This window comes from Oncorhynchus mykiss, chromosome 27 (assembly GCF_013265735.2).
Source record: "Oncorhynchus mykiss isolate Arlee chromosome 27, USDA_OmykA_1.1, whole genome shotgun sequence".
Taxonomy (NCBI): domain Eukaryota; kingdom Metazoa; phylum Chordata; class Actinopteri; order Salmoniformes; family Salmonidae; genus Oncorhynchus; species Oncorhynchus mykiss.
In genome coordinates, this window is record NC_048591.1 from 25,256,689 (window position 1) to 25,275,591 (window position 18,903).

Consider the following 18,903-nt stretch of genomic DNA (forward strand, 5'->3'; position numbering starts at 1 on the left):
TTGTGACAGGGTCCAGTGTTTCCCATGTGCTGTAGTGTGGGGGAGGTAGGCTAGTCGTGGGAGGGAGGCAGAGGCAAGAGGCCCTTTCACATCTCCACGTCTTTCTGTCCCTCGTTCACTAGCTCATCCTGGCTTCACTGCTGGGAGGCTTGTCTGTGGCGTTAATGATGCTCCCCTTGTGTAGTCCTCCGCTGACCAGCATGCTGTGTTCCAACATTGCGCGAGTAAGATAGGGAAGGAAAGATGGAGAGAAAGAGAACAAGATAGATAGATAGATAGATAGATAGATAGATAGATAGATAGATAGATAGATAGATAGATAGATAGATAGATAGATAGATAGATGAAAGAGGATGACCAGGGCACTGATAGCAGGCGAGGTCCCCAGAACAAAGACAGAGAGGTGGAGAGGGAGCGTGTTTAAAGAGGTGGAGAGGTAGCGTGTTAAAAGAGGTGGAGAGGGAGCGTGTTAAGAGAGGTGGAGAGGGAGCGTGTTCGTATGGAGGGTGAGAGTGCCAGTGGCAGTGGAGACCGGTGTTCCATCAGATGTCTTCACTCCTGTACCACACCCCATAACGTGATAGACAGCCTCAGCCTAGAGACGGACTGGGTGGATAGCTGTGAAACTATATGCCTCTCTCATACTTAGAATTTTAAAAAGTTAATCTTGTACTTGTACTTCCTACGTGAAACTCTCTTGTGGTTCAAATCCGTTTTTTCATCATGTCTCTTAGCTGTGAGTTGAAGCTAAAATAGATAAGTACCTATCTCACCAGCAGGCTTTCATATTCCTCCCCCTACTACAAGACACAGGCCAGCATCACTCATCTCTCCACAACACTAGCTGTCACACAGGCCGTATGTTGGAGTTGTCCTGTCATGTTGCGTTCGGTGAACTTTAAGATGTCTTGACCTGCTTTACATTGCCTGAGGAGGGGGAATGAGAGCACACTGGTGCGCCAGGGCCTTTGGGAACAGGTATAAGTGCATATCTGATGTACCATCATGTTAATACTTTTTTGTTTGTATTTATTTATTTATTTATTTTTCCTTCATGACATACTACCCCAGCATGCACTGATTCAATTTCCCAGCTCTCACTCAGCCCGTATGACTTAATCAGTCTGACAGACTCTGTGTGCCTAGGGAAAGTCTCTCTCTGCAGTCCCCTTTCTCCTCGACATTACGCTGCCTATGACAAACACACTCTGGCACCTTTCGCAGTACAGCGCCTCCACACAGCCTCTGTGGTTCCATCACACACACATACACATGCACACACACACATACACATGCACACACGTAACCAAACATCCTTCTCCCTCTGTTCCTGCCCTGCTTTCACTTAACGTGCTTATGAAAACAGCTTGCATGCACAAACTGTACAGTAGCAGTCTTTTGTGGAATGCAGCTATTCAACCATTTGTTATTGGGTGACACTCAAATCAACTTTCACTGCTGTGTCTCATTGAGCCTGACCTCTTTTACATCAGTCCTTTTCAGACTCATAATAAAAGCAGCAGGACAGAGAGCAGCGTTGGTTAACCTTGGACCAGAGCCGCACAGTCTGGTTAAGAAAGGTAACTGGGCAGAACTTCAGCGGACTGTTGCGAGCCTCCCCACAGGGTCAGTTCCTCAGCAATTTAATTCAGTAACACAACATTGCCCCGGTGGTGTCTTTAGCCCTTGCAACACTTACTGGGAAACTGCACAACACTGAAACTTTCCCTGGCCCTTTAGGAACAAACTGTTTCTGCTTCTTCATCACTTGTCTTCTTACTTTTTTTGTCTTCCACCTGCCTGACCTGATACAACGTCACAATCCCTGCCGTTAAAAGGCTGGCTATTCTCTCTAACAGCATGGGCGCACTTTGAAAAGCAGACGACAAGGTCTCAAATTTAAATTTGACGGCTGAGGCCAATAGAGCTTATTTGAAATTCAGTCTTCTGTTAATCGGCTTCACCTGACTTGTTCTCTTGTTACACCAGCTCAGCCGTTTGACCTCTGTCTCCACGCTGAGTTAGTCTGAAATCTCTGATACATCTTCATTCGGCTTCGCCCCAAGCCCTTTTCTTATAAAATTAGGTGAAACAACACTCCCACCTGTCAGTTCATATTCTTGAAGACGGAGCCATCTGAGATTTTCTTGAATCCTCTACATCTCATGCTGTCTTAAGAAGAAATACTCTTCTCTTCCCCTTCACCGTCCTTCATTACACTCTGTTTTCTCACACAAACAACTGTCTCTCTCATATGAGTCACACACCTCTCTCTCTCTCTCTGAGAAGTCGAGGAGAATGGTGGGGTGTCCTATTTTGGCTCCCCCTTGACCTACCTGTCTGGCAGGGGTCTATAGGTGGGTAGATATCATGCTGATTGCAACTGACAAACTCTTCCCCAGATGTTTCTCCTTTCCTCTCCATCTCTCGACACTCCCTTCCACATGTCTAAGCATTTTAATGACATATGCTCACAGGCTTTCTCCAGCCGAGCTGTATTAGTGGAGCGTGGCTTCCTCAGAGCAACATGGTGTGCTTGTGTGTGTGTGTGTTGGAGGGAGGGAGGGAGGGAGGGAGGGAGGGAGGGAGGGAGGGAGGGAGGGAGGGGGATCTGAGGTGGTGATGCTGTTAGAGAACAAGAAGTCAGAAAGGGGCATTTGACGGTCTGCGGATTGATTCTCTTTCTTTCTCCATTTTCATTATAAATAATGATGTAAATGAAAACATATTTTCCTTTCTCAAAGTGGCAATTTGCCTTTGTAACGACCAAGTCTGAGCCTGCATCTTTTTCATCCTCTCTCCTCCTTCTTTCCTCTCATTCCTGGGTTGATAATTTCCACTTTATTTCCATTAGGCTGTTTGTTCACAGCGGTCTGTCCCTGTAATTGATTAGAGCTGTCGGTCTAACTGTTGCGGCAAGCCATCTCAGCCAGGCAAACAGCCCCCACATCCAACCCCCTCCACCCTCCTTCCTCTTCCATTGAAAGCTGCCTTACTTTTAGAGATGGGGGAGGGGGGGGGGGGGGGGGGGGGGGGGGGGGGGGGGGGGTATTACAATGATGACATACAGCCCCCTCCCAGCAGCGATAGAGTTGTGACATGTTGGAGACATGCAGCCCTCAACCCATGGGACCCCAGGTTAAAATCTAGTTCATGTCTCGGTGAGGGCCACCACAGCTCCCGCTCCATCATTAATGCAGAGATAACAGATTCTTGAAGCAACAGCCCACTCTCTCTCACAGAGGTGTATGCGTGCTTGTGTGTGTGCATGTGTGTGTGTTGTGGACGGGGAAAAATATTATGTGTAACCATCTCTAAACCTTATTGACACACTAGCCCCAAGAAATCCAGGATGTGAAACACACAATGTCTCCTTTGGTTTAACACCCTCCTCATTTCACAACAATACAGAGACAGATCTAGTGTATACTCGCTCTATGTCTCTGATACCCTTTGCCTGTTACCTGCTGTGGCTGATGAAATCAGAGCATCAGTTACATGTTCCAATTCATCATCCCACCTCATTAACTGTGGAAAGCATCAGGGTGACTTTCCAGTTTAGTAAATGGTCAGTTCACTTTGCACCCTAATTGGGCTCGAGCCTTTTGATGGGGTTTGGTTTCTCCCTTTTTTCATCTTTCTTTGCTAGAGAGAGATGGGTCAGAATAAATGTGAGGAGAAACTATGAAGTAGATGCCATTTCCTGAGGAGGCCTTGAGTACAGGCACATAAAGAGAGACCGCAAAATCTTCCCTTTCTGATCTCCTACCCCTGGATACTGATCTCTGATCTCCTACCCCTGGATACTGATCTCTGATCTCCTACCCCTGGATACTGATCTCTGTCTGTGTTATTCTCTTTCTGTACCACACGTCTGCTGGTTTTAACATGAAAGACACTTGTTTGTCAGCCTTCAAAGAGCTGCCGAGGCACTGAAAGTTTCTTGTATTTTTGGGTTGTTCATTCCCCATTTTCTCCCAATATGGAGGTGATCAAGAGATGCACAGCAGAGTTGAAGCAATGATGGCTGCTTTTGGGAGAATAATTACAGTTCATACTACAATGATGCCAGGGCCCACACAGGCACTGCTCATTAGTGTTGTTCTGGTACTTTGGCTCATGAAAACAAAGTATGTTTTCAGTAGGGAATTCAGTATGAATATGAACACACTATGAATACCTATGGTTCCTTACAAATAACATAAAGGATTTGGGTTGAAACGATCCTAGGTAATAGGCTGCCATGGAAGAAAAGAGAAAATAGGGGGACAAGATCACATTTGGCAGTTAGAGAGCAGCAGTAGAGGAGTGACGGCAGACTCCAAGCCATTAACTCCCCACTCTGTGTGGAACAGGCCCATCTGGAAGAGACTCTCTGGGCTGCGGGACATCCAACTTTTTCCGTCGTAAATCTCCACCACGGCGCTGTGTCTCCCTTAATCCAAACGAGTTCGTCAAACTAGCCCGAGTTTCTCTGGCTGCAGCCCTGAAAAGTGCCTTTTAATGAAAGACTGTTAATAATTCAAGCCGGTCCCCATGAACACAAAGACCTGGAGAAGTTTAAGGACACTCGGAGGAGGTGAGTGGGGGATTTGTGACACCCCTGAACATGCCACAGTGCACTGCCATGATCAACTTTAGATGCCCTTCTGTGTTTTTTATGTCCTGCCTTGCTAGTGTCACACAGAATTGGCCTGGGGGCATGCACCATCATTCAAAAGTCATGCAAGGGTATTTCAAAACCCATCCCACTGGGCACAGATGTCAGTTCAACGTCTAGTGAAAAAAAATCTACATTTCCTTGATTAATTCTCTCTAATCCAATCGGTTTTCCAAGTTGATTCAAGGTAATCACATATATTGTTGTTGTTGTTGTTGTTGAAATGATGTGGAAACAACGTTGATTCAACAAGTTTTTTCCCAGTCAGATCTTACTCCTCAACTATGAGCAAAATTGTGTCCAACATCACAGAAACCCAACGTGAGAGTCACGCTGCTATGAGTCAGATACGCAAACAATGTTTAGTAATACAATTAGCATCCAACGAAAGAGGAGAATAATCTCATTTGCTCTCAGTCACACAAAAACACGCATGCACATCCCTAGCCCGGATTAGGACTGCAAGCTTCAGATACGTTTAACTTGTGACAACAATCCCCCCTTCCCTTTGAGATTTTTTCTCTCCCTCTTCCAAGCAGGAGATAGCTTTGTTTACCTTGGGAGGTATTGTATTCTTATGTTCTTAATCAGACCAACAATTAGATAACATAGACTTCAGAAGGGAGAGAAAATCCCCAAGAGTCATTGTGGAAAACTAGAACAGTTGGCTTACCTAAATACCTCCAAACGTTACCTTACTGTTCTACCGGGGAACCTAGGATGCCTCTTTCTTGTTATATATTTTTTTTCAGCATTCTGTGAGCATCAACAGCAATCTACACCCTCCCTGAGAGTGATCCTCTCAGACACACAACTTTGTCAAACACTCATTTCAAACATAGCAACCCCCAACTAGAGCAGAAATACATACCGTACACATATCTGAGAATAACTTCTCCATTGTCTTGGACATATCTTAGCTAAAATAGCCCTCAAATGGCAGCAACATACCATGATTCTATCTGTGCCCTTCTGAGCGAAGTCTACACCTGGTTTAATAATGATCACACCGCGGGCCAACTAGAGGTCTTGCAATTGATGGTGAATTTCGGAGGAGCTATTCCCTGCTGTTTGAATGCTAGCCCTTCCTGTTCTTTCAGAAGTGCAGTTGTTGCATATCCACCAAGCTATCTGGCCCATTGTTATATCTTGTATAAGAGCTACCATCCACTCATCCGTCATTGCACTCATCTGTCTGTGGTAACATTATCACTTTAGATAAGGCTACAGTAAACTGCACTCTGCTTTTAAGTTTTCTCTATCCCTCTAATCCAATCTCTGACATAGAGTCTGTTTATCATCGGCCTGCCGGAGCATCCTCTGTGTCCCTTCACTTCCCCTTACACAGGAAATAATGGACGAACCCGGTAGGGTTGGAGGGTAATAAAGGAAATATCTATTTTTTTAAAGATACATATATGTATATGTATTTATATGTGTATGTATATATATGTAGGTATATATATATATATATATATATATATATATGGTATATATATATATACGGTATATATATATATATACGGTATATATATATATATATATATATATATATATATATATATATATATATATATATATATATATATATATATATATATATATATACCTACATATATGGTATATATATATATATATATATATATATATATATATATATATATATTTGCAAAATAATATATGGGGGATTGGAAGTGATGCAGACAATTACATTGATGGAAGCTACAATCTATCTGCAATATTAAAGCTGATCTACCCTGTAAAAAAATATATTAAAAAAAATAAAAATAAATAATAATAATGGACGACCCTTCTCTCTGCCTACGCTTAGGTCTTCCTCCTTCAATGTTTTGTTTGGTCTCGCTCAGTGTTAGAGCCAGGCCTGTTTTGAGGCGTTATAATTAAATCAGGTTTAAGGGTAGTCTCCTTGCCCAGTATTGTTAGCCAGAGTGAGCACTGCTATTTAGCATTGGGTGCTGGCCAAGGGAAAGGGGCGAACTGCGATGACTCTGGTGTGCCTCTGTGATTTGCACTAATGTCCCCTAGGGATTGAGCAATGACCACTGTCAATTCACCCGGGAGGCCTGCCAGATTGAAAGCCCTGCCAACAGATTTGAAAGGATAGCAAATCATTTAACCGCTCGATCGTGAATTAACCATTTTTTTCGCCTGGGCCTGGCAAAAAATTATCTACACAATATTAAATTGCACTTGGACTCCAGCTCCAAATACAAAAAGAGAGTGGTGTGAAAAGTGCTCTTGAAGCTACAAATCCTTAAAGAAATATGAATACCAACTCCAATTAATTAATTAATTACAGTTTAATTTCCAATGTTTACACTTTCACAATGTTTACAATGTTTAATTTCCATTGTTTACACTTACTCATTTCTGAAACCCCCTTAAAGTGGCATGGCGATAAAATAAGGACTTAGAGGAAGATGAAGAGAGACAAATCATATAAAGTATAGGATGGGGCTGAGACATAATATGTTTTGATTACTTATAGCTGATCCTGAGTCTGAAAACCAGTTATTACTGCATGTAAAAATAGACCTCTTTGTTCCATGTGGAGAGGACTCAGTGAATACAAGCTAATTCGTATCAGAGACATCAGAGAGACTCTCAATCGATATGGGACCTTGAGTGTGATGGGTTGTATTAATGTTCAGTGTGAGATGGATTCAAACTTGGATACATACTCCAGAAGATCACCCCCCAACCACAATATTCAAGCAGCAGTGTTCTACTCAGTAGCGCCCACCAAAGGACATATTGTGAATGGGAGGCATATGCATTGGCATATTGCTCTTTGGTAACTCGAGGAAACAACTGATGAGGACGGAGTGGGATGGTAAACAACTCCATAATGACACAGAGCCACAGGCCTTACAGTAGAGGCTTGTCTGGGGGCCAATTGGATATTTCTGTCTAAGCACCAACCAAGCGCTCCATCGTTTCCTAAGCCTGGTGTCAAACGCTCCTACATTTCCTTCAACAAACATGCTAATTAGGCTGGAAGAAAACTGGCATCATGCCACCGTTAGTTGGAGATGGTAGATGGGCGGCTCTGTCTAGCTCTAATACCAGCCTTCTGATCATGACTACTGAATGGCCTCTCCCTCAATTTCCTAATTGTCTTAGTAGGACAAGCAGGTGGCTCAACCCCCCGTTTGGCAGCTAGTGAAATACTATCCACATCAACAGACTGATGAAGGGGATGAGGCCTGACACTATTAGGCCTCCTGATTGACAAAGCTTACATAGCCCACAGATTTAAAAAGTTTAGAATGAAGAAAAAGTTCAGTGAAAGCTGTTGTGTCTGATGTGCTTTGCTGAATAAAACATTTTTCTTGATCAGTGCTGGATTAAATAGTTGCCCAAAGAATAGAGCCTCTCTTAACAATTACTGTATGCCTGGTTCCCACAGACAACTCTGTTCCCAGCGGCCTCTAGTTTAAAAAAGTATAATCCAGTTGAATTGACCCCGACTGAGCAGGAATGAGTTGGGCATACTCCAATGAGCCAATAGTGCCAGGGGAACATTACAGAAGGGCTCTATCTGTTAACCATATCCAGACCCCCATGACCCCCATGTTCTATCGGATGCCATCACCTGCTGTCAATGCTGTCCGCCGCAAGGCATCACTGGGAGAAGCGAGCTATATATTGCCGCTGTTCTGTTGTTTCCAGATAGATGCATGTGTGTTGTACTGGCAGGGAAGCACACACATATTTAACCACAGTTGAGTTTGCAAGGCGCTCCTTTCTTTCCTGATTCCCCATATACAAGTCAAAAGGCTAATTTGCATGTATACTGAACAAAAATATAAACGTAACATTGAACAATTTCAGCTAAATTACAGTTAAGTACATCAGTCAATTGAAATGAATTAATTAGGTCCTAGTCTATGGATTTCATATGACTGGGCAGGGGCACAGCCATGGTTGGGCCTGGGAGGGCATAGGCCCGCCCGCTGTGGAGCCATGCCCAGGCAATAAGAATTAGTTTATCTCACAAAATGGCTTTTTTGCAGACAGAAATAATTATCAGTTTCATCAGCTGTCCGGATGGCTGGTTTCAGACGATCCCGTAGGTGAAGAAGTTTGCGGTCTGCGTTCTGAGGCTGGTTCCAAATTCTCTAAATCAATGTTAGAGACGGCTTATGGTAGAGTAATGAACATTCAATTCTCTGGCAACAGCTCTGGTGGACATTCCTGCAGTCAGCATGCCAATTGCACGCTCCATCAAAACTTGAAACATCTATGGCAATGTGTCGTGTGACAAAACTGCACATTTTAGAGTGACCTTTTATTGTCCCCAGCACAATGTACACCTGTGTAATGATCATGCTGTTTAATCAGCTTCCTGGCAAAGATAAATGCTCACTAACAGGGATGTAAACTAATTTGTGCACAAAATATGATAGAAATAAGGTTTTAGTGCGTATGCAACATTTCTGGGATCTTTTGTTTCAGCTCATGAAACATAGGACAAAAATGTTTCATGTTGCGTTTATATGTTTGCTCAGTATATATTGCCACACAAGGCTTGCAGGCGTAATTGGCGTTGCACAACCGTACACCTGCAACTCCGACACACATACACACACATGCGCTAACAAGCATACCGATACACACAGAACAAACACATACGGCTAACTTGCATCGGCCAATTTAAAAGACATTTCCATCTCTGGTAGGTAACACTGGCATGAGAGAGGGAGAACAGAGAGAGAGAAATGGAAGGCGGAAGAGAGGGAGGTAGAGACAGCCGAGTTCATCCAGGTGTAATATTGGGTTGTCCCAGAAACTTCCCACAAAACACAAAGCTGTTATCAGATCAGAAACCCAATTCCTCAAGTGCCTCCTGTGCCGAAACACCAAATGCATCTTCCATCCTCCCTCCAACATGGCCTGTAACAATCCTGTCAATGTATTTGCTAGGTGGCTTACTCACAAATGCTTCAGCCACTTCCAGGATACACAACATTATATTGGCAGCAGTAGGCAGTGAATAGGATGGCATGCAATTTACCCAAGGTAATGACTCCCGATCTGCCCTGATAACAATATTGATGCGGGGAGCAGCTTTTTTCCCACTCTGAAATAGAAATGGGCAGCGAATGGAGCCGAGGCGTGAAAATACATATGTGGATTGTTATTTTGAGGCAAAATCAGGAGTTCTCAAGAACATAAAAGACAACTATAACACATTAGAACTATCATTTTTGAACTCTACAAAGTGGATTGAATGGCACTATTATGTGCCATTTATAAATCAATAGAAACAGTGCTCTGAATCCTAAAATGCAGTGTATAGTGTCAAGCTGATCATATCTGCACACATTTTCGATACGATACATGCTAAACTATATAATTGAAAGAAATGTCTCTTTACTAAAGGGGAGGAAATCAAGTTAATAACCTATTCGGGATCGGTGTCCCTATACAGGGATGCTTGTGCTAATGTGCGCTAATGTGATTAGCATGACATTGTAAGTAACAGCAAACTTTCCAGGGCATAGACATGTCTTATATGGGCAGATAGCTTCAATTCTTGTTAATCTAACTGCACTGTCCAATTTACAGTAGCTATTACAGTTAAAAAATACCAGGCTATTGTTTGAGGAGAGTGCACAACAACAAAAAACTTTTAGCACGGCAACTGGTTTGATACATTCACCTCTGAAGGTAAATAATGTACTTACATTCAGTAGTCTTGCTCTGATTTGTCATCCTGAGAGTCCCAGAGATAAAATGTGGAATAGTTTTGTTTGATAAAATCTATTTTTACATTCAAATGTAGGAACTGGCTTCTACAGTTTGAACCCCTGCTGTCTCTGGCTCCCCACCCACCCCGCCCGGCCATTTAGATGTGTGAAAGTTAGTGTATATGCTAATTAACCATCATGTATGATATTCCTGGGAGTGTGTAAACTTACATTTTGTATTACCATATAATTTTTGTATGTTCTCTATAGTTATGTACTTGAAAATATATAAACTGACCAATTCGGCACATTTGGGCAGACTTGATACAAAATATTGTCCAGTATTGCAATGCTTCACTGGATCAATCTGAAACTTTGCACACACACTGCTGCCATCTAGTGGCCAAAATCTAAATAGTGCCTAAACTGCAATATTATATTATGGGCTTTCTCTTGCATTTCAAATATGATGGAGAAAAAAAATAGAAAACACACGTTTTTTTGTTTGTATTATCTTTTACCAGATCTAATGTGTTATTTTCTCCTACATGTCATTTTAGGTCAACATTTAAAAAAAGGGTCAGATCCTTATTAGCAACTGATTACCAAGCTAAAGTTATAGCATTACTTCCACTATACTACCTCCTTCCCACCCCTTTTCTCCGCCCGGCAACCCCCTGCACAGGAACAAGGAGGTAGGCACTGGTAGGCACTTTTTACCAGCTGTGACAGAAAAACACTGCCGGAACAGAAGCGTGGTGTACGACCCGCCTTACTCCGGCTCTGTTGACCTCCCCTGCCAAGCCGCTGCACTCGGCTCCCACTGAGAGGGAATAACATCGCCTGTTGTTTCCTGTGCATTAGGCTGCAATTTAGAACCCATTAATCCCCTCTTTAATCTGTCAAAAAAATCCCGACTGTGCTCAGAGAAGGCAGCTGCCGCCCAGTGTGCCCGTCTTCCCCCTTCTGCCATCTCCCTGTATCCTAACACTCCTTATGAAAGGCAGACAGGCCAAGTAGGGTGCTGCCCTATGTCTTCAAGGAAAGAGGTGGAATAGGGGAGAGGGTGGGGCAGAGGAGTGTGGGTTGGTGCTAACCCTCACTCCACAGGTGACCTCATGATCACAACAGCATCTGGTTGAATTACTTAACATTATGCCCAGCAGACACGTAATCCAGGATAATGCCCTTTTGCCAAGAGTGCTCCAATCTGGATAAATTCATCCCCTAGGAATGAGATCCAAGAGCAAAGTCTCAGAGAGGGAGAGAAGGCGGGGGTGGGGGTTGGAGTGCATATTGGAGTATGTCATTCTGAATGGTAGGTAGGTGGTCTTTGGAGTACACTTAAGAACAGTAATGCCATTGGTGAATTGTAATGAACTCCAGTAAACACTGCTTACGTGGAAGTGGATCATTGCCTGGTTTGGAAGAATAGGTTCCAAACTAATCATTTTCCTTTCCTCCCTGACCGGAATCCGACTTGAAGAGATTCCGTCCATTTAATCGGATGAAGCAGTCAGATACACTAGGCAGCAGCTAGCCTAGTGGTTAGAGCGTTGGACTAATAACCATAAAGGTTGAAAGATCGAATCCCCGAGCTGACAAGGTAAAATTCTGCTGTGCTGCTCCTGAACAAGGCAGTTAACTCACTGTTCCTAGGCTAACATTGAAAATAAGAATTTGTTCTTAATTGACTTGCCTAGTTAAATAAAGGTAATAAAAAAATATGAAGGGAAAATTACGTCTCTGAATTGATCTCTTACTTACTTGTTTGTGTCTGCTAAAGGCCTATGATGCAAGCATAAAGATACATGATGCACTACAATTAACTACACAGACAACAGCTGATTAAAATGCAATAGCTTTAATTAAACGGTAACTCAATGATCTAATTACTCTAATCAAATTGTAACAAAAGCCATAACCTATTATCAATCATCAATGAATGTTAAAAAACAAAAACAATGCCATTTACTCTGAATGCAAAAATCAACTAAAAATGGTCTATTGACCCAGCATAAACCCATATAAACCCAGCATAAACCCACTTTATCTGATATTCTTGAAAATAACATTTTGTCAAATGACCCCTTTGAAGACATATCCATTGCTAACCACTGGGACCAAGAGCCAAAGCTTTCTAGAGACAGCTTCTGATTATTTATTCATATGTTTACTACCAGAAATATCCTTTGGGAAACGTCAGGCTGGATTGGATTAGGCTTAATCTAGCATGACACGGAAATCAGCAGGGGTCATGGGCGACTGAGGTGACTTATGACGCTAGCCTCGATGGTGCACAAAGCACAAACAAGGAAACAAAGGTTGGCTTACAACGTCACACCCCAATGGAGGACATCAATATCAATCTCCTGTGGAGACGTGACCTGGCAAAGGTTAATGTCCTTACAGCATGTGCCGTCAATGAAGAGCGAGTGAAGAGTTAAGATATAGGAAGGACACATGGTATATCTTCTATCTTCTTAGCCACCATGTTTGACCACAGACAACAGGAAGGTAGACCACAGCAGGAGCTGTGTGAGAAAGTACATATGATGAGCAAAGGAGGGAGTTTGAAAGCATATGGAAAAAAATAATAATAATTTGTTTTAGCTTGTGGTTGAAATAGCTAAATCTATTAATTACAATTGGATTATTGTGTCATAATCCATGCATTTACAAGGGGTTTAACACATGCATTATTTACAAATAACTACTTAGAATGCAGAATGACGCAATGAAATGGAGACAAAATTGGCCAATGTCATTTTGGGATGATTTGTATTGTGAAATGTGATGGGGGGGGGGGGGGGTTCTCTTTTAAAGAAGCAAAGAGATTTATTCCAAAATCTCAAAAACCAAACATGACATTGTGTTGACATTTAATTATGAAGCTATTAGGAATTTGGTATCAAAGCTCGTGTTCCGTGAAAAGCGGGTTTAGGTTCAGAATAGGCAGACGGTTAACAGACAGCAGCAAATGAAATAGAGGTTTGTGGTGTGCTAAGACCTTCTTTCCAGGGTTAAGAAACAGCTTAGTGTCATGGCAGGGTGGTGACTTAGCACTAGGAGGTCTAGGAGTGTGCTTGTGAGCTGGGAAGGAGGGAGGAAGCCAGAAGATGGAGTGGGAGAAGGAGAGAGAGAGAAATGGAGTCCATTGCTATGCTGCACTGCCCCCAGTGTGCAAATCTGAGGCCAGCAGAATGATTAGACGTGTTGCCTATAAGTACCATCCAAGGAACCACTGGACAGTTTGCTGATGGATTTAATAAGGAGGCCAGCAATCTGGGTCTAGTTTGAGAGAGAGAGTCACTCCATATACCTCTGTGTGGTTTTTCGGTTCCAGTCTGCCACAGGGATGGTCACATCCAGTACAAGACTCTATTCTTAAATAGGCTCCCTCCACAGGGACTTTCTGTACTCAGAAATTCCAGCACCATTTCCCTGACAGCAGAGATGGTGTTCAATCACACTGTACCACACAAGAGAGCCAGGGATAGAGGGGAAGAGAGAGAAAGAGAGAGGGAATGAGAGAGACAGACTACGTCTTGGGATAGGTTTTGCCTGCATTGACTGCCTTCTTTGGGGACATTCTTTCAGGATCCTCCCGGCTCACATCGTGTCCTCCTGGCTCACATCGTGTCCTCCTGGCTCACTTCGTCAGTTGCGGACCAGGCGAGTGCCATGGAATGGGGGAAGAAAAGGTGACTTACAAATAGTACAGGCAGGATTGAGATCAGCAGAACCTCTCTCTCTCTCTCTCTCTCTCTCTCTCTCTAGTCTTGGCCTCACAATTCCCTCCGTCCCTTCTTTATAAAATAGATAGGTTTCTCATGTTTTCTGCTGACAGTAGCTGGCGACATAAACCGAGTAACAATTTGTAAAACTAGAATTAGCAACAGGGTGACGTGTTCTCTACCAGAGATGGGCAAAAGGCAAATAGAAGCAGGTTGTTATCTCCTGTTTACCTGCCAGGGCTTATATTATTTTATATTATGGTAATAACAAACAGCTGAATTGCAGAGCAATCTCGCTCTTGTCTGCATTATCTGAGATATGTGCTGGTTGGTTTTTAGTTGTTTTTCCCAGAACTGAAAGCATCACCTGTAATGAGGGAAATAAAATATCATGCCGGTAAAATACCTGGGCACACAGAGCTGATGTATGGAGATCTATGCAGCGATGTGATTGGAATGTACAATCTGTCTATATGGTATTTCAGCAGGTAGGCTATCATCATCAGGTAGTTTGTAAATTGTCAGCTTCTTAGCTTAAAGGAGAATAAATAGCTTGAGGCAGTCATTTTGAACATGCAGTGAAGGACACAAATTAGGCAGACACCTAATGTTACAGTCTCAACGTGTGCAATTTAAACTTATTTCCATAGTACAATGATCTCAGAAAAAAAACATCTGGTCATGAAGAAATAACCATCAACTGTGGAATACAGTCTCTATAGCTACTACGTACTTTCAAACTACTTCACAGGACACCAGTATGTTAGTGTCAACATCCCAGGATACACTTACACAAGCATAAAAACAGATACAACAACAGACAACCTCCTCAGATGTTATGTATGAACCAGCAGTACTGAGAGCAATATTAACAGCTTTAGTACCATAGTCAACGTTAAATTAGTGGGTTGTGTAAGTGCATCCGAACATATTTTTTTGCCACTTGAACATATGCATACATCATTTCTAGACATTGAAAAGGGTACAATAGAATGTTTTTGAAAGCGAAAACAAGCTTGACCTTTTCTATCATTTGAATTATTTACCTGATTTCTCTCTATGTGATCTAGAGAACAAGGGAAAATACAATTCTGGAAAACAAATGAAGCGTTGATAACGACCTCCGCTGTAAATGTTCCAACCTCAAAGCTGTCAGATTCAGTTCATTGTGACACAAACTAGAAAGACTTGGTTTCCTCTTTCTCTCGATGATTTTGAACAAAAGGTTATGCCTCTCTCTATATCTGACACGCACACACACACACACACAAACGCACACACACACTGAGAGAGCTGAGGGACAGAACCCTGCTTAGATGGCTGCCCAGCGTGAGGGGTCAAACTTTGAAAATAAGCTGTGACAGCTCCGCTGACCCTGACACACTCTGGGATGAGCTCCTGCTCCCTTTGTGGGTCAGTTACCATGACCATGTAGGAGCTAACACACCAGTGGCGGTCGGTGCCGTTTAAGAAGAGGGAGGATTATTAATTGTTTTTATGAGCATGGCCTTATTTCTATTACAGCATGATGACAGTCATTCATGTTCCATTCACCCAGTTCAATGTAACATCCATAGGTTTAGGCTACTAGATGATACTGAAGTTTTCCCTGTACACATCATGAGGTTGCTACAACCTAGCGTATGAATGAAAGTTTACCTATGTAGATAATTTTGAGTAATCAAGGTGACAGACAGTCACACATTCAATACCGCCTTGCACACTCTCGCCTGCTAGGCGAGAAACGAGAATCTAGGGAGAAACAGTTGCAAAAGTGATTTTCTATTGAACAAATTCAGGTATTTTTTTACCCGTTTCATTCTGTTTGATTCCATTTAAGAAACGTCTATAAAAATATAAAAATAAAAAATAAATCTGAATTGTCAGAATGATCACACACAAACACAGTTCACTTTCATAGCAGCGTGATCAATTTGCTTGTTGTATATATAAATATTCTCGCAACTATCTACACGCTCTCCTCCTCTCAAGATTTTTCCATCGCTTGTGGACTTCAGCGCACAACACATCAGCTGTCTGTGACCAGGCAAAATAACCTTTCCAAGCCAAACCTTCATATCATGACCGCTATAACTGCCACACACAGCTACATCGTTGTCACGTCATAGTCAGTTACTAGAACTAACACGCTAGTAAACCTGCTAGCTACAGTCATGCAGTACAGTCAGAAAGCAGTTACACCGGTGGGCCCCAGTGGCAATAAATTGATAAAACCAAAAGCTTACCTTGACTTGGAAGAGTTCCAGTGTTGGATAGCCATAGGCAGCTAGCTAACATAACATCCCTCTCTGTTTGAGCCGGATGTTCAAGTAGTCTAAACTAGCTAGCTGCATTCTCTAGCTAAGTGAAGGTGAAAGTAAAAAAATGTACAACCAAATATAGCTAGCTCTCTCTCGCGCGCTTCTCCCTAATTTGAAAATAAATCAATTTGTTCAAAACTGTTCAACTGCTGTATTGCTACCTCTTTAAGTCAACTACTCACCACATTTTATGCACTGCAGTGCTAGTGGTAGCTTATGCTTTCAGTTCTAGATTCATTCTCTGATATTTTGATTGGGTGGACAACATGTCACTTGATGCTGCAAGAGCTCTGATAGGTTGGAGGACGTCCTCCGGAAGCTGTCATAATTACTGTGTAAGTTTATGGAAAGGACTGAGAACCATGAGCCTCCTAGGTTTTGTCCTGAAGTTAATGTACCCAGAGGAGGACAAAAGCTAGCTGTCCTTCGGCTACACCATGGTGCTACCCTACAGAGTGCTGGTGAAGCTACTGTAGACCTTCATTGCAAAACATTGTTTTAATCAATTATTTGGTGACATGTGAATATATTTAATGTTTGGCTAATTGTATTTTTTATGAAATTCACTGAGGAGTATGGTCCTCCCCTTCTTCCTGTGAGTAGACTCCACTGACACACACTCTCCCTACTCTTAGTGACCACAGAGGAGTAAACACACTCCCTCTACTCTCTTAGTGACCACGGAGGAACAAACACACTCCATCTACTCTCTACCTGCCCTCAGACCAGCCACATCTCACACACCCGACATAGTGAAGTTTACAGATTTCTCACAGATTACTGACAGCGAGAGTTACATTGTTTTCCAAAGACAACCACCTGCTGGCAAGTAGGGGAAACAACCAATCCATCCATCTTCATTTCTAATACACTGTCTAAGAATGAAATCACCTGCATATTTAGTCCAAGGCGATTGTGTTGGTCAGAGTGCTCTATATTCTCTGTGGTCCACTGTGGTCTTGACCAACGCCCGGCACATCCCCAGCAAAGACATGGTCGTAGGTTCAAAATAATGTGAGTCACGGGGAGCGAACGCTTCGCCAAGCTGGGATGTGAACACTCAGAGGAGCTTGTCTGATGAGGTTATTCAGTCTGAATCGGCACAAGCCATGATGAACTCCTGAGATAGGATAGCACCGGCTACAAATGTTAACAGCTATAAACACAAGTATTCCGTTATTATCCACCAGTTTCTTCCCCATATAGCACAGTGACATATCATTGAGGCAAAATTAGATACATCTGACAGCATCAGGTCTGACAGCTTACACCAAAGACTACTTCAGGTAAAATGCTCAAGATTCACATGCAGTCACCAACTAACACAGATAATAACAGAAAGATACTAGACAAATGCAGTGGATAAGAGGACCATAGCCAGTTGACTTACCATTTCCGGAGATCCACAGTAACACAACAACCCAGGGGATCATGACTGGAGAGGAAGCGGGTGAACCTCTGAAACACAGTGGACGAGTGTGTGAAATTGATGTTGGCACACACACACACACAACAGTGCTCTTCTGTGCACTTCTGGATGAGTGCTACAGTCCCTCAATGATCTCCCTTCTTTCCTTTTTTCCTCTCTTCTTCTCCTCCTTTTCTTCTTCTCTCTCTCCTTCTCTCTATGTCACTCTTGTGGACAGTGGTCAGCTTTGCTTTGCTCTCCTGTTGATGTGTAGACTCTCTCAGTGTGAGCTCTCTCGTGTTCTCTCGCTCGTACACTTGCTCGGTCTCACTGCCGTTCCAGTGTCTCTACTCGTACCCCTCCCTTCTCTCCCTCTCTCTCACGCTCTCTCTCTCTCACTCTCTCGCCCAATCACTCACCCAGTAGAGGCGCCTAGTAAGGCTCCACAATAAGACTCCTCCCTCCAGCTCCCACTCTCTTTCTCTTCTGTCTCTTTCTCTCTGCCTGCCTGGCTGTCTCAGTGCCTGTGTCGGAGCCTGTGCCTGAGCAGGTCCGGCTGGGAGAATCAGCTCGCTCAAATCTCTTTGAACTGGGACTTCCATGGGAGGGGAGGCAGGCAGAAAGGCAGCTCCTCCAATTAGAATTAAAAGAAGACCAGCTTTGGCTGCACTGGCCGTGGATAACACAGACGTCCACAAACAAAAGTGCTGTTTTCCGTCCTGGCTTCCTTCCTAACATGGGACTAGTATTCCACATAATCAGATCTGGGTTTGAATCAGTGTGTTTGCCCCATAGAGCAGTGAGGATAATGTAAACACATACATTAGAATGCAAGACTAATGTCCTATAATATTAATTAGTCTGCAATTTCTATCAGGAGTGATTTAGATTTGCAGTCCTTCATTGATTGAGCTCTAATGTAAAGGCTGTAAATCCCTCTAATGCAGTGTTTGCTAACAAGTCTGTTTCATCTTGTAAATATTAAAAGGAGCATTCTTTCTTCATCTTTTAACTTGCCTGGCTCAACCAGTTTCCTACACCCAGTCTCATATTTCTAGAAATA

At 42.9% G+C, this 18,903-nt stretch overlaps 1 protein-coding gene across 8 annotated transcripts in view; it reads right to left on the reverse strand.

Moving 5' to 3' along the window:
• Window positions 1-18,294, reverse strand: part of kirrel3b (kirre like nephrin family adhesion molecule 3b) — a 211,039-nt gene extending 192,745 nt beyond the window's left edge. For 3 of the 8 annotated variants that reach the window (XM_036965156.1, XM_036965153.1, XM_021588217.2), the window contains exon 1: window positions 17,823-18,291. In XM_036965156.1, coding sequence (XP_036821051.1) covers window positions 17,823-17,865 — 43 coding nt within the window. In that variant the 5' untranslated portion in view covers window positions 17,866-18,291. Of the gene's footprint in view, window positions 1-17,822 lie in introns of all 8 variants that reach the window. The other 5 variants (XM_036965155.1, XM_036965157.1, XM_036965154.1 and 2 more) reach the window with 5 other exon arrangements.
• Between the last annotated feature and the right edge of the window lie 609 nt (window positions 18,295-18,903).